The sequence below is a fragment of the Cottoperca gobio genome, chromosome 7 (assembly GCF_900634415.1).
Source record: "Cottoperca gobio chromosome 7, fCotGob3.1, whole genome shotgun sequence".
In the NCBI taxonomy this organism is placed as follows: domain Eukaryota; kingdom Metazoa; phylum Chordata; class Actinopteri; order Perciformes; family Bovichtidae; genus Cottoperca; species Cottoperca gobio.
This window is the reverse complement of record NC_041361.1, coordinates 14,644,201-14,662,370: the sequence shown is the minus strand read 5'-3', so window position 1 is coordinate 14,662,370 and position 18,170 is coordinate 14,644,201. Positions and strand designations below refer to the sequence as shown.

General features: G+C 41.0%; 2 protein-coding genes across 2 annotated transcripts; one reads left to right on the top strand and one right to left on the bottom strand.

Moving 5' to 3' along the window:
• Positions 1-357: 357 nt before the first annotated feature.
• LOC115010928 (protein-glutamine gamma-glutamyltransferase 2-like) lies at positions 358-8,669 on the top strand. The gene is made up of 15 exons (XM_029435839.1): positions 358-470; positions 1,090-1,275; positions 1,419-1,652; positions 2,018-2,136; positions 2,383-2,511; positions 3,976-4,144; positions 4,584-4,716; positions 4,893-4,996; positions 5,259-5,347; positions 5,614-5,767; positions 6,007-6,095; positions 6,640-6,823; positions 6,947-7,107; positions 7,827-7,963; positions 8,127-8,669. Exons 1-15 carry the CDS (start codon positions 461-463, stop codon positions 8,290-8,292), a joined length of 2,064 nt encoding a protein of 687 aa, XP_029291699.1. The 5' UTR covers positions 358-460; the 3' UTR covers positions 8,293-8,669.
• Positions 8,670-9,236: 567 nt separating this feature from the next.
• Positions 9,237-12,386, bottom strand: LOC115011006 (kelch-like protein 10). Its single transcript, XM_029435933.1, has 5 exons — positions 12,268-12,386; positions 11,253-11,739; positions 10,193-10,801; positions 9,744-9,893; positions 9,237-9,584 (listed from the first exon to the last, which is right to left on the bottom strand). Exons 1-5 carry the CDS (start codon positions 12,384-12,386, stop codon positions 9,237-9,239), a joined length of 1,713 nt encoding a protein of 570 aa, XP_029291793.1.
• Positions 12,387-18,170: the final 5,784 nt, after the last annotated feature.

The following is an 18,170-nucleotide window of genomic DNA, read 5'->3' as shown; positions in this document are numbered from 1 at the left end:
TTATTGCTTTGTGTATTTTTATATTATATTTATTTTATTTTATTTTATTCAACAAATATGGGGAGGACTCAAATAGGCCTGCATAGTTCTGTGTTTAATGTATTTCAAAGTAGGCCATTATTTTATTTTTAATAACCTAAAAGTTGTCCATTACTGATAATTTGCTGACTAAGGTCAGGATTTTATTTTTGTTGGAGATTTTAAGCTTTTGTTTCCAGCAGACACCTTTCACAATAGCTTTACGGCCAGAGTCAAATTGAAGAATAAAGTGTAAATAGTCTAAAAACAGAACTTCTGATGCAACGAGTAGACAGATGGAGTGGGGGGGGGGGCAGTTTCAGGTTCCAGATTTCACAGCTACAAATAGGGGCCGTTACGCTACACGTTCATTAACCACAGGCTGCAGCTGAAGTGTCACTCTCCACACAGAAGTCAAGGGGACAAGAACGTCACTGCAGACATGAGTCAAAGTAAGGAGAACTATTTTCATATTTTAGGACAGAGGATTAAATGTTATTCATTAGTTATTAGTTTGACTCTGTGTTACTTCACAGAGTCAAACAACTTTTAAGTGTCAGCGTCAAGTTAGATTTATGATGAGCAGGAATGTTGGATGACATTAGATACGTCAGGTCTAGAGCAAAGGGTACTGCATCTGCGTTGGGGAATGTCTTGCTGATGATTTCTTGTGATTCAACATCTAGAAACGTTTTGATGAGAGGGTGATCACATTTAAAAAGAAAGAGTCAAAAAGTCTATCTCTTCTTTTAAGACATGTTTTAAAAGACTTATGGTTTCGCCTTCCTTTGATCCTTCTATCTTACCTCAGACTACATCTGATTCATTTTGTTTTACTGTTTTATGTCATATTGCTTGATCTTTATTCGTTTTATAGGAAGTGCTATTGTACTTATTGTTTTTATGATTAACACTATCATGATTATGTTGGAAAGGTGCTATATAAATAAAGTTTATTACTGTTATTATTATCAAGTTATCAAGTCAGACGTTCATAGTTTTAGTCTATTGATGTGTGTTAAATGTATAATTGGTTTGACAAGTGATCTGTGTTTCCATCTCTCCACACAGTCTTGGATATTGAGCGCTGTGATCTTGACATTAAGATCAACAGCAGCAGCCATCACACAGAGCTGTGTGGAGAGGAGCGTTTGATTGTAAGAAGGGGGCAGCCCTTCAATATCATTTTACATCTGAAGCTCGGCAGCAAAAAGTTCAAACCGGGTGATACAAGCTTCACTCTTATTGTTGAGACGGGTAAGCTTCTTGTTTCCCAGTGATTACATTTAGCCCACGCCTACATGCTGACCCACAGTACTGTATGTGTGTGAGAAGAATATTTGGAGGGGGTGTGTATGCATGCATGAGGATTTGTGTTTCTCTTCTCTGTGTCTCTCCAGGTCCGTTACCCAGAAAAGAATCAGACACAAAGGTTTCTTTTGGTTTAAGCGACTCAACACTGGTCAATGAGTGGAGCGCGTCTGCCACTAATGATCCCTCCAGAAACACGGTGTCTGTATTTATCAGTTCCTCGCCCAATGCCCCCATAGGGGTCTATTCTCTGACTCTGGACCAGGATGGGCAGAAGACCAGTTTAGGACAGTTCACCCTGCTTTTTAATGCTTGGTGCTCCAGTGAGTACATTTTCTCCAAATTATTTATGATGATTTATTTACTTTGTGCTGTTTCAACCACTCTTAGCTTGAGATTCCATTATTTTTAATGATCGTTGTGTTTACATCATTTGTTTAAAGGTTAAGTTATACCCCACCTGCAGCTGTAAATAATGGAAATGATAGATAGACAGACAGACAGATAGACAGACAGACAGATAGACAGACAGACAGACAGACAGACAGACAGACAGACAGACAGACAGACAGACAGACAGACAGATGAATACTTTATTAATCCCGAGGGAAATGTTGTCAGATTTGAAATGTTATATTGGATGCAAATGATGTAAATGTGTTGGTGCTCTGTCTGTACTGACACACAGGAGATGCTGTTTACATGCGCAGTGAGACGAAGAGGCAGGAGTATGTCTTGGCTCAATATGGGCAGATCTACAGAGGAACACATAAACGAATCAAAGGGAAACCCTGGAACTTTGGACAGGTACACAAAATGCCAAATGATACCCATTCGATAAAGTTCAGTAAACTGTACACACTGTATAATCTCTAAATGCTTCTTCACTGTGACAGAAAAGAGCAATAAACATAGCACTATTTAACATCCAGTTACATTAATCAATGATAGGATTTAATACCATATAGTTTAAAACTGATATTGACCAAATAAAAATGTAGTTGACACAAATCCTTATATGCTGCTCCAATAATATCTAATGTCTGTCTGTAGTTTGGACCAGGAATACTGGATATCTGTCTGAAAATCCTGGATGAAAACCCAAAATTTGTCTCTGATGCTGACAAAGACTGCTCTGGCAGGAGAAATCCCATCTATGTGACCAGGGTGCTGAGTGCTATGGTAGGTCTGGGTCCAGGCTCTAGTAAGACCCTGTGGATGCCATTTGACCAGCCTGTGAATAGCCTTTATTTCAGCTGTGCAGGAAGATGGTGCACCAGCAACCCCTCAGTCTGCTCCTTTACATGCTGAGTGTTATATTGTTCTGCAGGGGGGGACTAAGGGGGAACCCTTCTCTCTCTTTTGTAACTTTCTCATCACCCCAGGCAACTTTTGTGATAGAAAGATGCAGCAAAGAAAAGAGTTGTTACATCATGTGCAGCTCTGATTCCAAGCAGGTAGCAAAGAGCAGTGTAATAGATAAATTAAAGTATGTCGGCATGTTTTAGAGTGTGACACATCAAAAGCTCTCTGCTAGTGTGAAGGAGAATAGCTTCTAACAAGGACTAAATAAATGTTCACAGAGTGATAACCGTGATACTCTGTGTTAGAGAGGGGATTTTGCCCGGATATGAGCACAGGTGTGCCTTGAGGTTTTGGTTTGGTCTTTGATGTGCCTTGGCCACAGAAAGTTTGAAAACCACTGCTCTATATATGTATATATAGAGAGCAATATACATATATAGAGCAGTGGTTTTCAAACTTTCTGTGGCCAAGGCACACCAAAGACCAAGCCAAAACCTCAAGGCACACCTGTGTTCATATTACTTCTACTACTAAATCTGATATGAAAAATAAGGAGACCTTGAGAGATCATAAGGCATACAGGAAAGCTTTCAAAAACAAAAGCCATATAGTGTTGCTGTCCCATTGTGTGCTTTACACTTGGAGTTTAGAAAAGCTAGCTAAAAATCTTTCAGCAAACCTTGTACATATTGATTTAAAATGTATATACCACTCAGCAATGGAATGTGACAAAATGTCTCTCTCTCCTCTGTCCTCTCTCCTCTGTCCTCTTTCCTCTCTCCTTTCTTCTCTGTCCTCTCTCCTCTCTCCTCTCCTCTCTTCTATGTCCTCTTTCCTCTCTCCTTTCTTCTCTGTCCTCTCTCCTCTCTCCTCTGTCCTCTCTTCTCTGTCCTCTTTCCTCTCTCCTTTCTTCTCTGTCCTCTCTCCTCTCTCCTCTCCTCTCTTCTCTGTCCTCTTTCCTCTCTCCTTTCTTCTCTGTCCTCTCTCCTCTCTCCTCTCCTCTCTTCTCTGTCCTCTGTCCTCTCTCCTCTCTCCTCTCTCCTCTCTCCTCTCTCCTCTCTCCTCTCTCCTCTCTCCTCTGTCCTCTCTTCTCTGTCCTCTCTCCTCTCTCCTCTGTCCTCTGTCCTCTGTCCTCTGTCCTCTGTCCTCTGTCCTCTGTCCTCTGTCCTCTGTCCTCTCTTCTCTGTCCTCTCTCCTCTCTTCTCTCTCCTCTCTCCTCTTTCCTCTCTCCTCTCTCCTCTGTCCTCTCTCCTCTCTTCTCTCTCCTCTCTCCTCTTTCCTCTCTCCTCTCTCCTCTGTCCTCTGTCCTCTGTCCTCTCTCTCCTCTCTCTGTGGCCACAGATCAACAGTAATGATGACAGAGGTGTGCTGGTGGGAAATTGGAAAGATTATTCAGATGGGGTTCATCCAGGAACATGGATCGGCAGCGCGGACATTTTGCAGCAGTGGACAGAAAGTGGCCCCGTCCGCTACGGCCAATGTTGGGTCTTTGCTGCTCTTGCATGCACAGGTTGGAGCACATTATTGAGTTTTACATACCGGTAGATGATATTCACATGTCATGTTGACATCATGCCATTTCAACAGAATGAAAATGCATTTTTGCACGCGTGCATTAAAGTTCATTTGAAGCATTTAAGCAAACCAATTGTAGTCCATCACTCTTAAGGCAATACAGAAACTATTTCCTAAAAGCATACAGCACCAACAGTACTGACATGTACTGCATCTGTCTCTTAAACACACCATCTGTTTCATCTCGGTTACATCCTCGCATACACCTCCACTGTCCAACCTTTCTATCAAAGCCCTAAATTAAGAATCTAATCTCTTGGCTCTCTAACCCATGTGACATTTTTATGTGATGTTTTTATTGTGAGCCTTTGATGACAGTTGCTATCTCTAGAATGTGCTGATGTGATGAAGTGTGACTCTCCCCCCTCCTCCAGTGTCCCGTGCCCTTGGCATCCCATGTCGAGTGGTTACTAACTTTGGATCGGCTCACGATTCTAACGCCAACTTGATAATAGAAAACATGTATGATGAAGACGGTGAAAGAATTTCTACTGGTGATTCGATATGGTGAGGGATCATTATTACTAGAAGAATTTTGAGACATCCATGAACACAACATTGTTTCTACTTTTTGTTCCTATCTTCCACAATTCCTATATGATCAAAAAAACAATTCTTTGCTCTTCTACATTATTTAATTTATTGAGGTAAAATGGTAATGTTATTGTCCTTTATTTTAACAGGAACTTCCACGTTTGGGTGGACAGCTGGATGACTCGTCCTGATTTGGGGACGGAGTTTGATGGGTGGCAAACCAGTGACCCTACCCCACAGGAGACAAGTGACGGTAAACTTTGATATTAATGTCCTTCTTTTATCCTGTTCCCCCAAAACCATTCAAAGTATTTTGTTTTCCAAGAACAAGTCCTATATATAAGACTGTGAACCGAACGTTTCCATGATGCCATGGCAGACAAAATAATATAAACACTTAGAATATAGTCAAACTTTCAATATCAGTGCCTGGAATAAGAACAAAATGATGAGGGGAGGATTTATTCTTGGCATTTATTCAACTCTGTCTGTCTCTGGATGTGTGATGCTGTCAGGTGTTTTCTGCTGCGGACCATCCTCTCTGAAGGCCATCAGAGAAGGTGAGATGACCAAGAAGTATGATGCTCCCTTTATTTTTGCTGAGGTGAGTTTTTGCTATTGACTGTAACGATTTTAATGAGGGTTTTTATTTATTGACAAGACATGAGCTAAACTAAACCAGAAAATGGAGACAGATTAAGTTTATATTCTGACATGTATTTGTTGACATACTGAGTTAGAGTTAAAATATCTCTTTCTGCTGTTACAGGTTGTGTAACAACAATTGCAAGCCTGTTTTAAATGACTGTTGACTGAATGTCTTTGTATTCAGTATTACTTCATGTCATCTCATGTCGTGTGTGGAGTCAGGTTAATGCAGATGTCGTGGACATGGTGCGCCTGTCAAATGGAAAGTTTGCACAGTTCAGTGGATCAACTAAATCTGTTGGACGCTTCATCAGCACGAAAGCTGTGGGCTCAGATGAGAGACACGACATCACACACAAGTACAAGTATCCGGAAGGTCTGTGCACAGACACGCACGTGACTCTAAACCACACACTTTTAAAAATGTATTTTCTGATTTTAAATAGCCTACATGTCACAATGTACAAATATAGACACAGCATACCTCAATTTCAACATATGTATTCTCGTTGCACGGATCAAAGTCTATCAAATATATATGTTTTTAAGGAGATCACCTGTTTTTGACACAGGAGCTTATACAAGTCTGTTTTTAATCATTCTAATGGTTTTCAGGCTCAAAGGAGGAAAGGCAGGTGTATGAGAAGGCTCAACACCACAACAAGCTACAGCAGCGAGGCGCAGAGCCGGGGCTCCATATCAAGGTGATTTCCTTCTTTTTTTCACTGTTCACACAGGTGTTAGAGTTATACTGTACAACAGTCCCCACTATAAAAGAGATCTGACAATATGACTGTCTTCAAAGCAGCACAAGACAACATTCAAGCTACAAACAGACCACTTCATGTGTGCTTGAACTACAGGTTGCTAAGTCAAAAGAACAGAAACATTATTTATTATATCAAAAGGAACTGTATCAAAATGAATGCAAAATACATGCAAACTGTGGCTCTAAGGAGGAACAAGCGTCACAGGTTTCATTTAGTGTCCCCTCTCGGAAGATAAACATGAATTTGTGGGTGGTTAGATAGAAACCTAATTAATCCTTAATTGCTAAATCTATGCTGCATTAGCTTTTAAATGAATGTGAACATAAACAGTTTTATCAGCATATTCTGTTCCAAAATCCACATAATCATCCTTTTCAACAAGAAATACCTGCTTATAATAAGAAATATGAAATATAATAATGGATTTATATTATTGTATAGTTAAAATAAACAAATCATCTTGCAATTCTCATTTAAGATCAAACTGGCTGATAACATGATAGTGGGCTCGGACTTTGAGGTGCAGGCTGTCCTCACGAACAACAGCTTGGAGGCGAGGACCTGCACCTTCCTGTTCTTTGCCAAAGCTGTCGGCTACAACGGAAAACTGGGAGATAGCTGCGGATTTATTTCAGACAAAGTGAATGTGCCCTCTGAAGAAGGTTAGTGCCAACACTTTACTCCTCCAAAGTACTCTGTCAGAAATCACATTCTCTGGTGAAATTGCATGAAAATAGTTTTAATAAACAAATGATTAAGTATATATTGTGCATGTGGTTTTTCAGAAAGGCGCCTGTCCCTGAGACTGGAGTATGACCGCTATGGATCAGTGATCACCTCTGACAGGTTGATCCAAGTGTCAGCCATCACCATCGACAAGCAGATTACACATTACCATAAGGCTGAGAAGACCATTGTGCTGGACGAACCAGATATAGAGATCAAGGTATGGGCGATGGACAGGTGAAAGAAACATCTTCTAGTTTTACCTTTTTATAAAGAGCCATAATGAATACATCAATTATTTTACACCCTGGCCAGAACAGATCTTGAGTAGCAAGGCAGAAATGTTATAATAACATTAGGAAAACCTTTACATTTTATTTATTATTTACTTATCAATGCGAATTCAAAAAATGCACTACAGGAATGCGCTCCTGTTTTTGTTTCGTTGTATCTTGTGTAGCACAAATGGACAACAAGGCTACAACTGCATTTTGTTGTGCAACTGTGTTTTGCAGAATGACAATAACTTATCCCTGAATCCCTGAATAAAACTATACGATAATATGGTACAGATTAGAAAGCCACAAGTCTCTCAGAGCTAAATAAAGTGATAGATATTTATTTTTGTACCTTTTGTCTTTTCCCATGTTTCTGGTTACCTTTTGTATTTTATAAACTTGAGTCCTTTACGTTAAGTCCTCATTCAGCTTTGACCTAAAACGTTACAATGTATTACATGAAATGACATTACAAAATAACCCATAATTACATTTTGCCAAGTGTCAGGAGGGTATTAAACCTTGATTCACAGAAAAATGTCATTATTTATTGCCCACTCTATATATAGCCACAGGTTTGTAATGACGTCCTTGTAATCATTTACAACATTATCGCACCTCTCACATCATGAAAGCTGTTTATCTGAACACCTTTCTGCAGCTGGTGGGAGAAGCCACAGTGAAGCAGTTTGTGACGGCGGAGCTGACCTTGTTCAACCCTTTACCAGAGCCGCTGCAGGACTGCAGCTTCACCGTGGAGGGGGTCGGCCTCATCGACGGCAAACCCATAACAACGAGGTATGTTATCACTGTTATTTTAAGGTCATCTTAAAAACTAATCTCACATTTATACAATGGATGACAACTGTTAAACTTCTCCTGAGCTGTCAACATAAGAATAGAGATTAGCAGGAAACGGAAACTGGCGATGCTCATTGTTTATTGTGTTTGATTAATGCAGGATTGGAGATGTGGGCCCAAAACAGGAAGCCAAAGCCAGCGTTGAGTTCAGTCCCTCCAGCGCCGGCTCCAGCGTGCTGATGGTTAACTTTGATAGCCACAAACTGAAGAACATCAAGAGCTTCATCAATGTTGTTGTGAAGGAAGGAGACAGTGTAGATGTCTAACAGTAACAGCTTTTTATCTAGTTGATTCTTTTCATTCACTTACTTATCCATATATTATACTCACATTTCTACAACAATAGTTTTTTCTTGATAAATTTCATAATGAAACACAATAATCCACATTCACTTACCATTAGGTAGAGTGCTTCTGTAGTGGGATACACAACTATTATTACTTGTAGTAAAATAAGTTGAATGACTATTAACTGTGTATTCATTTTGATTTGGTTACATTTAAATGTGAAAATAAAGCCACTGTGCCACAGCTGTAGGTAAAACAAGTGTGTTGAAGGGAGGAGCGCTTTCTCACCTCTTTGTAGGAAACATTTTGTTATTGGTGATGAAGAACAAAATACAATTTACTAACTTGCTAAAAACATTTGAGTCTATTTGTTGTTACATTACATTACAGGTCATTTAGCAGACGCTCTTATGTGGTCTTGTGGTTTGTGTACCTGCAGACTGAAAATAAACTCTCAGCAGAGGGACATCGGCAAGTCACATAATGCCTGGTTGTCCATGATGATATATTAATATTACTATCATTTAACTATTTTATTTGCAGGTAAATATTAGTGCAGACTGTGAAGTCACCATGATGATGTCACTGAATATCTTCAATCACTGCAGATATTATCCTCAACGAGGCATTCGTAATCGTCTCAGCATCTTAAACTCCGAGGCTACCAAGATGCCCCAAGTTCATGAATTTATTGCCAACACATTTACTTGCAGTACAGTATTAGTTTAGTACTCTGTTTGAACTGAGTTTTGTGGATCAGTGATTTACATGCAGGTGTCATGAATGCTGTTATTGAGTCACATAACCTAAAGCTAACAACTTGTCACTCAAACTAAAAATCTGTTATTAAGGGAAAAACAGTAGCAGATGCACAAAGACATTTATTTCACAACAATAAAGCTCATGGTCAGGAGGATCTTCATCATTCCACTACACAATCCTCCACATTAGAGAATTGCACAGTGTGATGAGGGGCAGCGTACTCTGCCAGGTTGGGCAGTCCATACACCACGCAGCAGCTCAGGGCGCTGCGGGAGACCTCCATGTTACAGACATCAGACCACTCATGAGCTTTGACATCATAGCACTCGACGTCAAGGGTGGTGGTGAAGCCGTTGAAGCCCCCGACCACAAAGAGACGGTCATCGATCACTGCGATGCCGAAGTTACTGCGGGAGCCCAGCATGGAGGGCACAGCGTGCCAGGTGTTGGTTTGGGGGTTGTAGGCCTCAACAGCGCGCAGACGGCTGGTTCCAGTAGAACCACCAACCTTTAAGAAAAAAGATCAAGTATGAAGTCGGGACTGCTTCTATGTTTCTGTTTTTGTTTCTCATTTTCTACTTGATTGTTGATATTTTCGGGCAATATGCTTTTATATTTGAAAACTTTTCTGTTTTATGTGAGTGTCAGCAGTGTTCAATGTGCTTACTGCAAAGATATGGTCTGCATAGGCGATGACTCCATTTCCACTGCGTGCGATGCTCATGGGGGCGATCAGTGTCCACTGGTTGGTCTCTGGGTTGTAACATTCAGCCGATAACAGGCACTCGCTCCCGTTAAAGCCACCGCAAATGTACACCTAGAGGAAATTAAAGAGGTAATCAGGAATCTTTTGAAGACTTCCACTGAAAAAAAGTATTCAAAAACATGGACCTAGTACATCATATATAAATGTGTTTTCTAGAATAATTTCCAAACTATATACAGCTGGGAGAAAAGAGGCAATACTGCATAATGTGATGATATGTATTGAATGAATAATGCTTCTTTTGCATTTGTTTTTTGGGCTTGAGAACAATATTCACTATTTTTAAATAATCTAGTGAGGTTTGTTCAACATAAATATCTGTTTTTCTTTCGTTCTTTAGCTCCACCCACCCTGCCATGGAGGGTTGTGCAGCTGGAGTCACTTCTCCGCTCGTGCATGGATGCAATTAAAGTCCACTGGTTGTTTCTGGGCTGATAGCGCTCAGCAGTGTTGAGTCGATCCTGTCCATCATAACCTCCTATGGCATATATGCACCCATCCATGACAGTTACGCTGACATAGCAACGGCTCGAATGCATTGAGGTCACCACCTGCCAGGTGTGCGTGGCCAGGTCAAACCTGTGCATAGACCTGAACTGCTCAATGCCACCAACACAGTAAACTGATCCATCGAGAAAAACTGCACCGTGGTAGGCGCGGGGAGCCCCCTGATTGTTTGAAACATTGACCCAGCGGTCAGCACGGACATCGTAGGCCTCGATGACATTGGTAGGACTGGTGATGTTCCAGCCTCCAAAAGCAAACATGATGGCAGTGGGCAGTCGTGAGCGGGCCAAAGGGTTAGTGTAGATAGAGTCAGAGAACGTCTTTCTTCGGAGGTCGAGCATGGCATCCAGGGTCCTGAGGAGAATCAGTCGACACTCTGCACTTGCCTTCACCAGTTCGTTGTCGCACACGCTTTTTGTAAAGTTTTCTGGACTCATTAAAGCCAACCTGACCTACACAGAGACATGAGGACAGAAGTTAAATTATCTAAGAAAGAGCCGAACCGATTGTTCTACATGGCTGATATTATCAGCCGATTTTAGCTTATCACACATGTATCGTCTTGATTCATTTTGTCTTGACCTCTATACATCTGGCCATAACTTAAAAGCACCTGTAGCCAAACCACAGGCCTAATTCTCTTTGTAGCAATCCACAGACAAAAAGGAAACGACACTTTACAGTCAGAGAGAGAATTTTTATGAATCACTCTCGCAATTTTTAACATCCCGCCTCAGTCACTTCCTCCTAGCGCTTGGCCTGGTCTTGGAAGGGTTGCAGACTAAGATGGTTTTTGACTACAGCCCCGATCATGCTGATGTATTCATGATAACACAATTAGCGAGATTTAAAAGATGCAACTCAAAAGTTAATGTAGTGGCGTCTGAGTAATTCCTCACTTACTTTGGCCAAAAGCAGAGCGATGTATTCTCTGCGTTCCTCAGTTGCGTAGGCGATCCAGCGAAGGATGGCACCAAACACCGTTTTCTCCTGCTTCACATTGAGTCGGTCATTCCCAATGATTTCAGCAAGTTCATGCACAGAAAGCAGCAGGAATTCTTCTGATGTGGCAGCAACTGCCTCAAAGTGATTCAGAGTGAAAAGGAGGGCCTTGTGGTTCAGTTCGGGGGTGTAATAGGCGTCTGTAAACCACAAGATGCTGATGCAGTTCTGTGGGGTCAGCTGCTCCTCCAGGAGGTCACAGCAGGCTTGTACGATGCCCATCACATTGAACTGGTCTGCTGCTATAAAAAGCTCTTCTATGTTGTCTTGTGTCACTGGAACAAAGTCGGTGTAGGCAAACTCAATGATGAGCCTCATCATGTTAGGTGACACGTTGGGAATGTCAAAGACTCGACTATCTAGGGTTGACCAGTGAGTGAAGAGGGCTCTGTGATTCAGGAAGGAGGCAAAACAAGGGTTTGAAAAAACGTTTTCCCGTGAAATTTACATTTCATAAAATAATGATATAAATATAAACCCCATATTTTACTTTTAAGAACAGATGTGGCGAACAGAAAACAAGTGCAAGTGCATTAAAGCTGCATCTAGCCACTGCACAGATGGGATGGGATTTGTAATGTAATGTGGTTTGCTCGTTTTTGAATAATGCACAAATTTGACCATGTACCATTGCTGTGTTATGTTTACCAGGAACACACACGGTCAACATTTATTTACACATAAATATTGTAAATCTAATATTTACAATCACAAATTCAACTAAAATGATACTGACGTTATCTAAAACAATTTGTTAATCAGTGTTTAAATGGCAGTAAATCCTCATCTGAAAGGAAAATAAGCTTTGATACCTACAATTATGCTGAATGTGTACAGACAATGAACTTCACATTCTAGTACACACTTAAAAACATAACTATCCTTTTAAAATGTGGACACCCAATAACCAACTCACCTGAAGTAGGGGCTGCATTTGCAGAGGATGATCTTGTGTGCTGGAAATTCAACGCTGTCCACTTTGATCATCGCGTCACACAGCTCTTGTTCCAGACGAAGCTCATTATACACTGACATCTTTGCTCTTCAGTACGAGGACTTTATCTCTTTAGTTTTAGGTGCAGGTTCCTCTCTGGGCTCTTAACAAGTGTCTTAAGTGACACTTCTACCCATGAGTCATGACAGGATTCTAGAATGGGTCATTATGACATCACGGAATCTAAATTCTATGTGGCTCTTCTGTTATGACTGATGTCTTGTTACCTAGGTTTGCAGTTTGAAAAGCTCAGCTTGTAGTGAAGTCAAGTGGACACACTAAACACAACCAGCAACTACTGGTTGATTTACAGATGTGGCATTTCACAGGAAGGGTGTGGATTGAAGAGGAACAATGCGGATTCCGTCCTGGTCGTGGAACAACAGACCAACTCTTCACTCTCGCAAGGATCCTGGAGGGGGCCTGGGAGTACGCCCATCCGGTCTACATGTGTTTTGTGGACCTGGAGAAGGCGTATGACCGGGTCCCCCGGGTGATACTGTGGGAGGTGCTGCGGGAGTATGGGGTGAGGGGGTCACTTCTGAGGGCCATCCAATCGCTGTACGCCCAAAGCGAGAGTTGTGTCCGGATACTCGGCAGTAAGTCGGACTCGTTTCCCGTGAATGTTGGCCTCCGCCAGGGCTGCGCTTTATCACCAATCCTGTTTGTGATATTCATGGACAGGATATCGAGGCGTAGTCGTGGAGGAGAGGGGTTGCAGTTCGGTGGCCTGATGATCTCATCGCTGCTCTTCGCAGATGATGTGGTCCTGATGGCGTCATTGGTCTGTGACCTTCAACAGTCACTGGATCGGTTCGCAGCAGAGTGTGAAGCGGTTGGGATGAGGATCAGCACCTCGAAATCTGAGGCCATGGCTCTCAGCAGGAAACCGCTGGATTGCCTACTCTGGGTAGGGAATGAGCCCTTACCCCAAGTGAAGGAGTTTCAAGTACCTCGGGGTCTTGTTCGCGAGTCAGGGGACGATGGAGCGAGAGATTGGCCAGAGAATCAGAGCAGCGGGGGCGGTACTGTAGTCGCTTTACCACACCGTTGTGACAAAAACAGAGCTAAGCCAGAAGACAAAGCTCTCGATCTACTGGTCAATCTTCGTTCCTACACTCACCTATGGTCATGAAGGCTGGGTCATTACCGAAAGAACGAGATCACGGGTACATACGGCCGAAATGGGTTTTCTCAGGCGGGTGGCTGGCGTAGTAAGGATGCCACCTGGGCGCCTCCCTGGTGGGGTGTTCCAGGCACGTCCAGCTGGGAGGAGTTTTTAATTTGTTTCTTTATTTATTTACCTTTATATATATTCCCATATTCCCATAGTATAAATGTGTCATAAAAAATATATAATATAGTGTGTCATATAAATGTCATAAAAAGTCATAGTATAGTATAGGGGTGTCAAACACATTTTAGTTCATGGGCCACATATAAACGAATTTGATCTCAGTTGGCCGGACAAGTAAAACCATTGCATAATAACCTATAAATAACAACACCTCCAAGTTTTGCCTTTTCTTTTAGTGTAAAGAAGTACAAGTACATTCTGAAAACATTCACAACTAATAAACAAACTATTTACAAACAGATGATGGACAGCCCGATCTCTCCACTACGACAAAGTTTCTTTTCGCCATGAAAAGAAAGACTTCAGTTTTCACATTTTGCAAAAATCTTCACTGGGCTGGATTTGACCTTTTGGCGGGCCGGTTCTGGCCCTCGGGCCGTATGTTTGACACATATATAGTATGTCATGAAAACAGTCATGGTATAATACGTCATTAAAAAAAGTAATAATATAGTATGTGTGTCCCACCCTAAAACTGTGCAATCATTTTGTGTTTATTAAATGTAAAAGACAACTGCGTCATTTAGCCTTTTCATTATGTATTGTGAAGAGATGTTAACTGTAAGCAGCACACAGGTGGAACCTTCGACACAGGAGCAGTTGCTCAGGGGTTGCCCGGGTTGTCTCAGGGGGGAACCTTCTGCCCACTCCTGGTAACTGAGTGCCGGTCTTCACTGCTGCTGCACACTGTCTGTATTTTACACGTTAGTAGTGGGTGAAAATGATCAATGTAAACTTCTTTAAGATGAGCTTTATTTAAGCGAGTCTTTTAAAGGTGTTTTGATATCGTTTCTGCAGTTCTGTCTAACTGCAGAAACTCTTTGATACTCCGCCACGTATCATTCACTTTTTTTTACCTCAGTATAGTCTCACAGGCAGGTCGACAGGTTTTAGGTTTATTGGCTTTGCAGTGTTTTTATTTTGACTGCTACGTGTAAAAATAGCTCAAGGAAATGGGTATATTGTTAAGTGCTGAAAAACACAACAGTTATTTTATTTTATTTTTTATTTAGCCTTTATTTATACAGGTAAAAAATCTCATTGAGACACAGGGTCTCATTTTCAAGAGAGACCTGACCAAATGGCAACAGCACCATACAAGTTACAGACTTACAGGACACTAAACACAGAGGCAACAGTCAAATAAAACATCATAAAAAAATTCCTAAAAGTGCATTTTCAATGACAAGAACAAACACCGACAGTTGATTTCTCTAGATTTTTTTAAATGATGAAAGTTAGATGTTACAAAGCTGTACTTGTTGTAATAGCAATTTAAATGTCTACTGTTTTAATTATATAAGTTTCCTATGTTAAACAAGCCAACTGCCATTTGATGCTAACATAGGAGTGCCGGTCAAATCAAACCAGGGCCAACTGCCAACATGCGCCGCCCGAAGCTACAGAACAGGGAAGTGAAACACACACATACACACAAATTGTCAATGCTATTGAACAGTTGCAGAAGTTATGAAACCAGTGGGCACATATGTAAAATACAATGCTAAGAATTCGTATGAGAAGTTCCCCACTCTGTCTTTGGACATCCTAGGTAAAAAGATTGTATTTTTGGTTGATTCAGGTGCCACTCACTCTGTTGTTAAAATTAGTGATCTGCCTGACTGCAAGTTGAGTGGCAGATACATCCATTCTATTGGAGCTGCGGGTGTTACTGTTAAAGAAAGATTCTCCATGCCAGTAAAATGCACAGATATAGGTGATAACAGCCACCCCTTTCCCTCAACTGTTAAACACAGTTTTCTATTATCATCAGTCTGTCCCATAAATTTGATGGGAAGAGATTTGATATTACAGTTTGGTCTCAACCTCATCTCCACCGATGAAGGTTTAGAAGTCAGACGATCATCTCCCATAATGCTCAACACTGCATTATGGCAACCTGATACATCATTTGTGTATCTTTGGCTCCTAAATTTTCCTGTATCAGAAAAACTGATACATTTGACCCATCAGCGGGTTCGTTCCAATGCTGTATTCATGCCTAATGATCATTTGCATTGTACTGTTCATGTGGCTGAAGGAGGTGCATCTCAATGTTTTCAGCAGGATTTTCTTATGGATGACATTAATGATGAGATAATGTTGAAGACTATGTGGGAGTCAGCTGATGACTGGCAACCCACACACACATCATTTATTATGTACTCTCCCTCTAAAGACGTCTATAAAAATGACATCAACTGTACAGCACTCTGTAATATACATTGACTCTGAAGACACTCCAGGAGTGCCTCCTACACAATGCAGCCCTACCAACACCTACAGACGGACCCCTGCACAGCCTCCAGCCCGGAGACACGGTGCTGATCAAGGATTTCTGCAGCAAGAGCTGGAAAACCAGTCGTTGGCAGGGTCCATACCTCATCCTCCTCGTCACCCAGACGGCAATAAAGGTTGCAGAAAGAGCCACTTGGGTCCATGCAAGCTACTGCAAAGCTGTAACAACTCATCAGGAAAAGAACAAAGAAACAGACGACGACAAGTAGTGTGCCAAACTACCACCAGCACCACACCGCACACACACACCACACACTTAGCTACTGTTTATAATTTTCTGTGCTGTTGTGTTGTTCCTTTAATCAGAAAACTAGTATCTAGCATGATTCCCACAGCATTCGTACAGTACACTTCACTCCCAGACAAGGGCCAAACACAACATGAAGATTGTAAATTTCTGTACACAGATTCTGAATGTTCAGACATCGAAGTATAACTCTGTTCCTACCTCTCACTAATGCTGATCTACCTCATGGCTCTGTAAACATAAAACCCAGCTAGATTTCCATGACATATTTATGATGTACTTACTTAAAGACTGCAAGGTGCCAGTATGTATTGATGTCCTATGTTGCCTATATCATTTTATTGAGATTCTTGATGATCAAATATGATCAAAAGAGAGGAATGTAATAGCAATTTAAATGTCTACTGTTTAATTATGTACAAGTTCCCTATGTTAAACAAGCCAACTGACATTTGATGCTAACATAGGAGTGTCGGTTAGATCAAACCAGGGCCAACTGCCATTTCATGTTAATACAAGACAGACTCATCCTGATTAACTAACAAAAGACAGGACACAGCCAAATCCTGATCAAACTGATTAACTCACTGAGACAGCATATTGAGTGTATCACCCAATATTCTGTTTACATAACTATTACCTTACAAGCATCAAAGTGAAGTTTGGCCCGGCCCCCTGTGTTTTTTCATCACCTCGTCTCCAAACCAAATTGTATAAAATGCCTATGTGTCTTCTTCCAACCTGTGCCCTTCCATAGACTACGCTGTATTCTGTGAAACTGGTGCCATTTTGTGGCCACAAATAAATGCACAAAGACAACTCTGTCTCTATCACCATGTATTTGATTTTATATACATCTCTCCATATCCTGCTGGGATATCAGAGACAACATTCTGATTAAAGTTGCTGGATTTATGACTTATGGTATAATATACTATGCCTTTTTAAATGACTTTATATATATGACTTGTATTTTTTTTATATGGCATTTTCTGTGGCATGCTATACTTACAGTTCTTCATGTTAAGTGCTGACAAGTTCTGAGTTGTACATTCAAATACAAGCTGCATGTGGATTGCACATTCCATTTGTATCACGTGTCAGATTTCAAAAAGGCAAAGATTTGAATACATTCAGATCAGGGCTTACAGGAGGACAGTGCTTTTGTTCAGGAAATGAAAGTTCTGTTATATTTATTTAAAAAGCGACTGAAGACCCATATTTAATTAGTGAAGGAGAACCTTTAACACAAACAGATTCAGACAGATCTTTCAGTTCTTGGTATACAGTTATGTTTGTGCATGTGGTGGCTTGCCTCTAGTTTCTTTTCTCTCTCCATGAGCGCCTCCCTCTGGCTGTTGATGTATTCAGTCAGCATGCGAGCCAGCTGCCTCCGGTCCTCCAGCTGTCTCTATCACCATGTATTTGATTTTATATACATCTCTCCAGAGTAAAGCAGGAAAACTTCCACAACATTGTCAATGTAAAATGTTAATATTGTAATGTATTAAAGGTGTATATATTACTGTCATGTGTTTAGATTAGGGCTGTCAAGTGATTAAAATAAATTCATCTAATTAATGACATGCTTTGTGATTAATTAGGGCATTATAAACTGGGCAACATGTATTTTATTTCAATACAGTTTAATATTGCTGAACTTGCACTATGACATTATAGCCCTGATCCACTCTTATACAGGTGATGATGTGCAGAAATGTGTGAGTTCGTCCTGAGCGATGATGTGAAAATAAGGTTTATGGATGTTTTGCACTTAAGCTACAGTGATGGACAGAAATAGAAGCTGACACTCAGAAATGTTGTGTTTTTATTGTCAATTTGAATAAGATGCAATCTGGATGACAAACTGAATGCGCCGTGTCTTCATTGCTAAAGCACTCTCTGTATTTTACAGAATTCTCT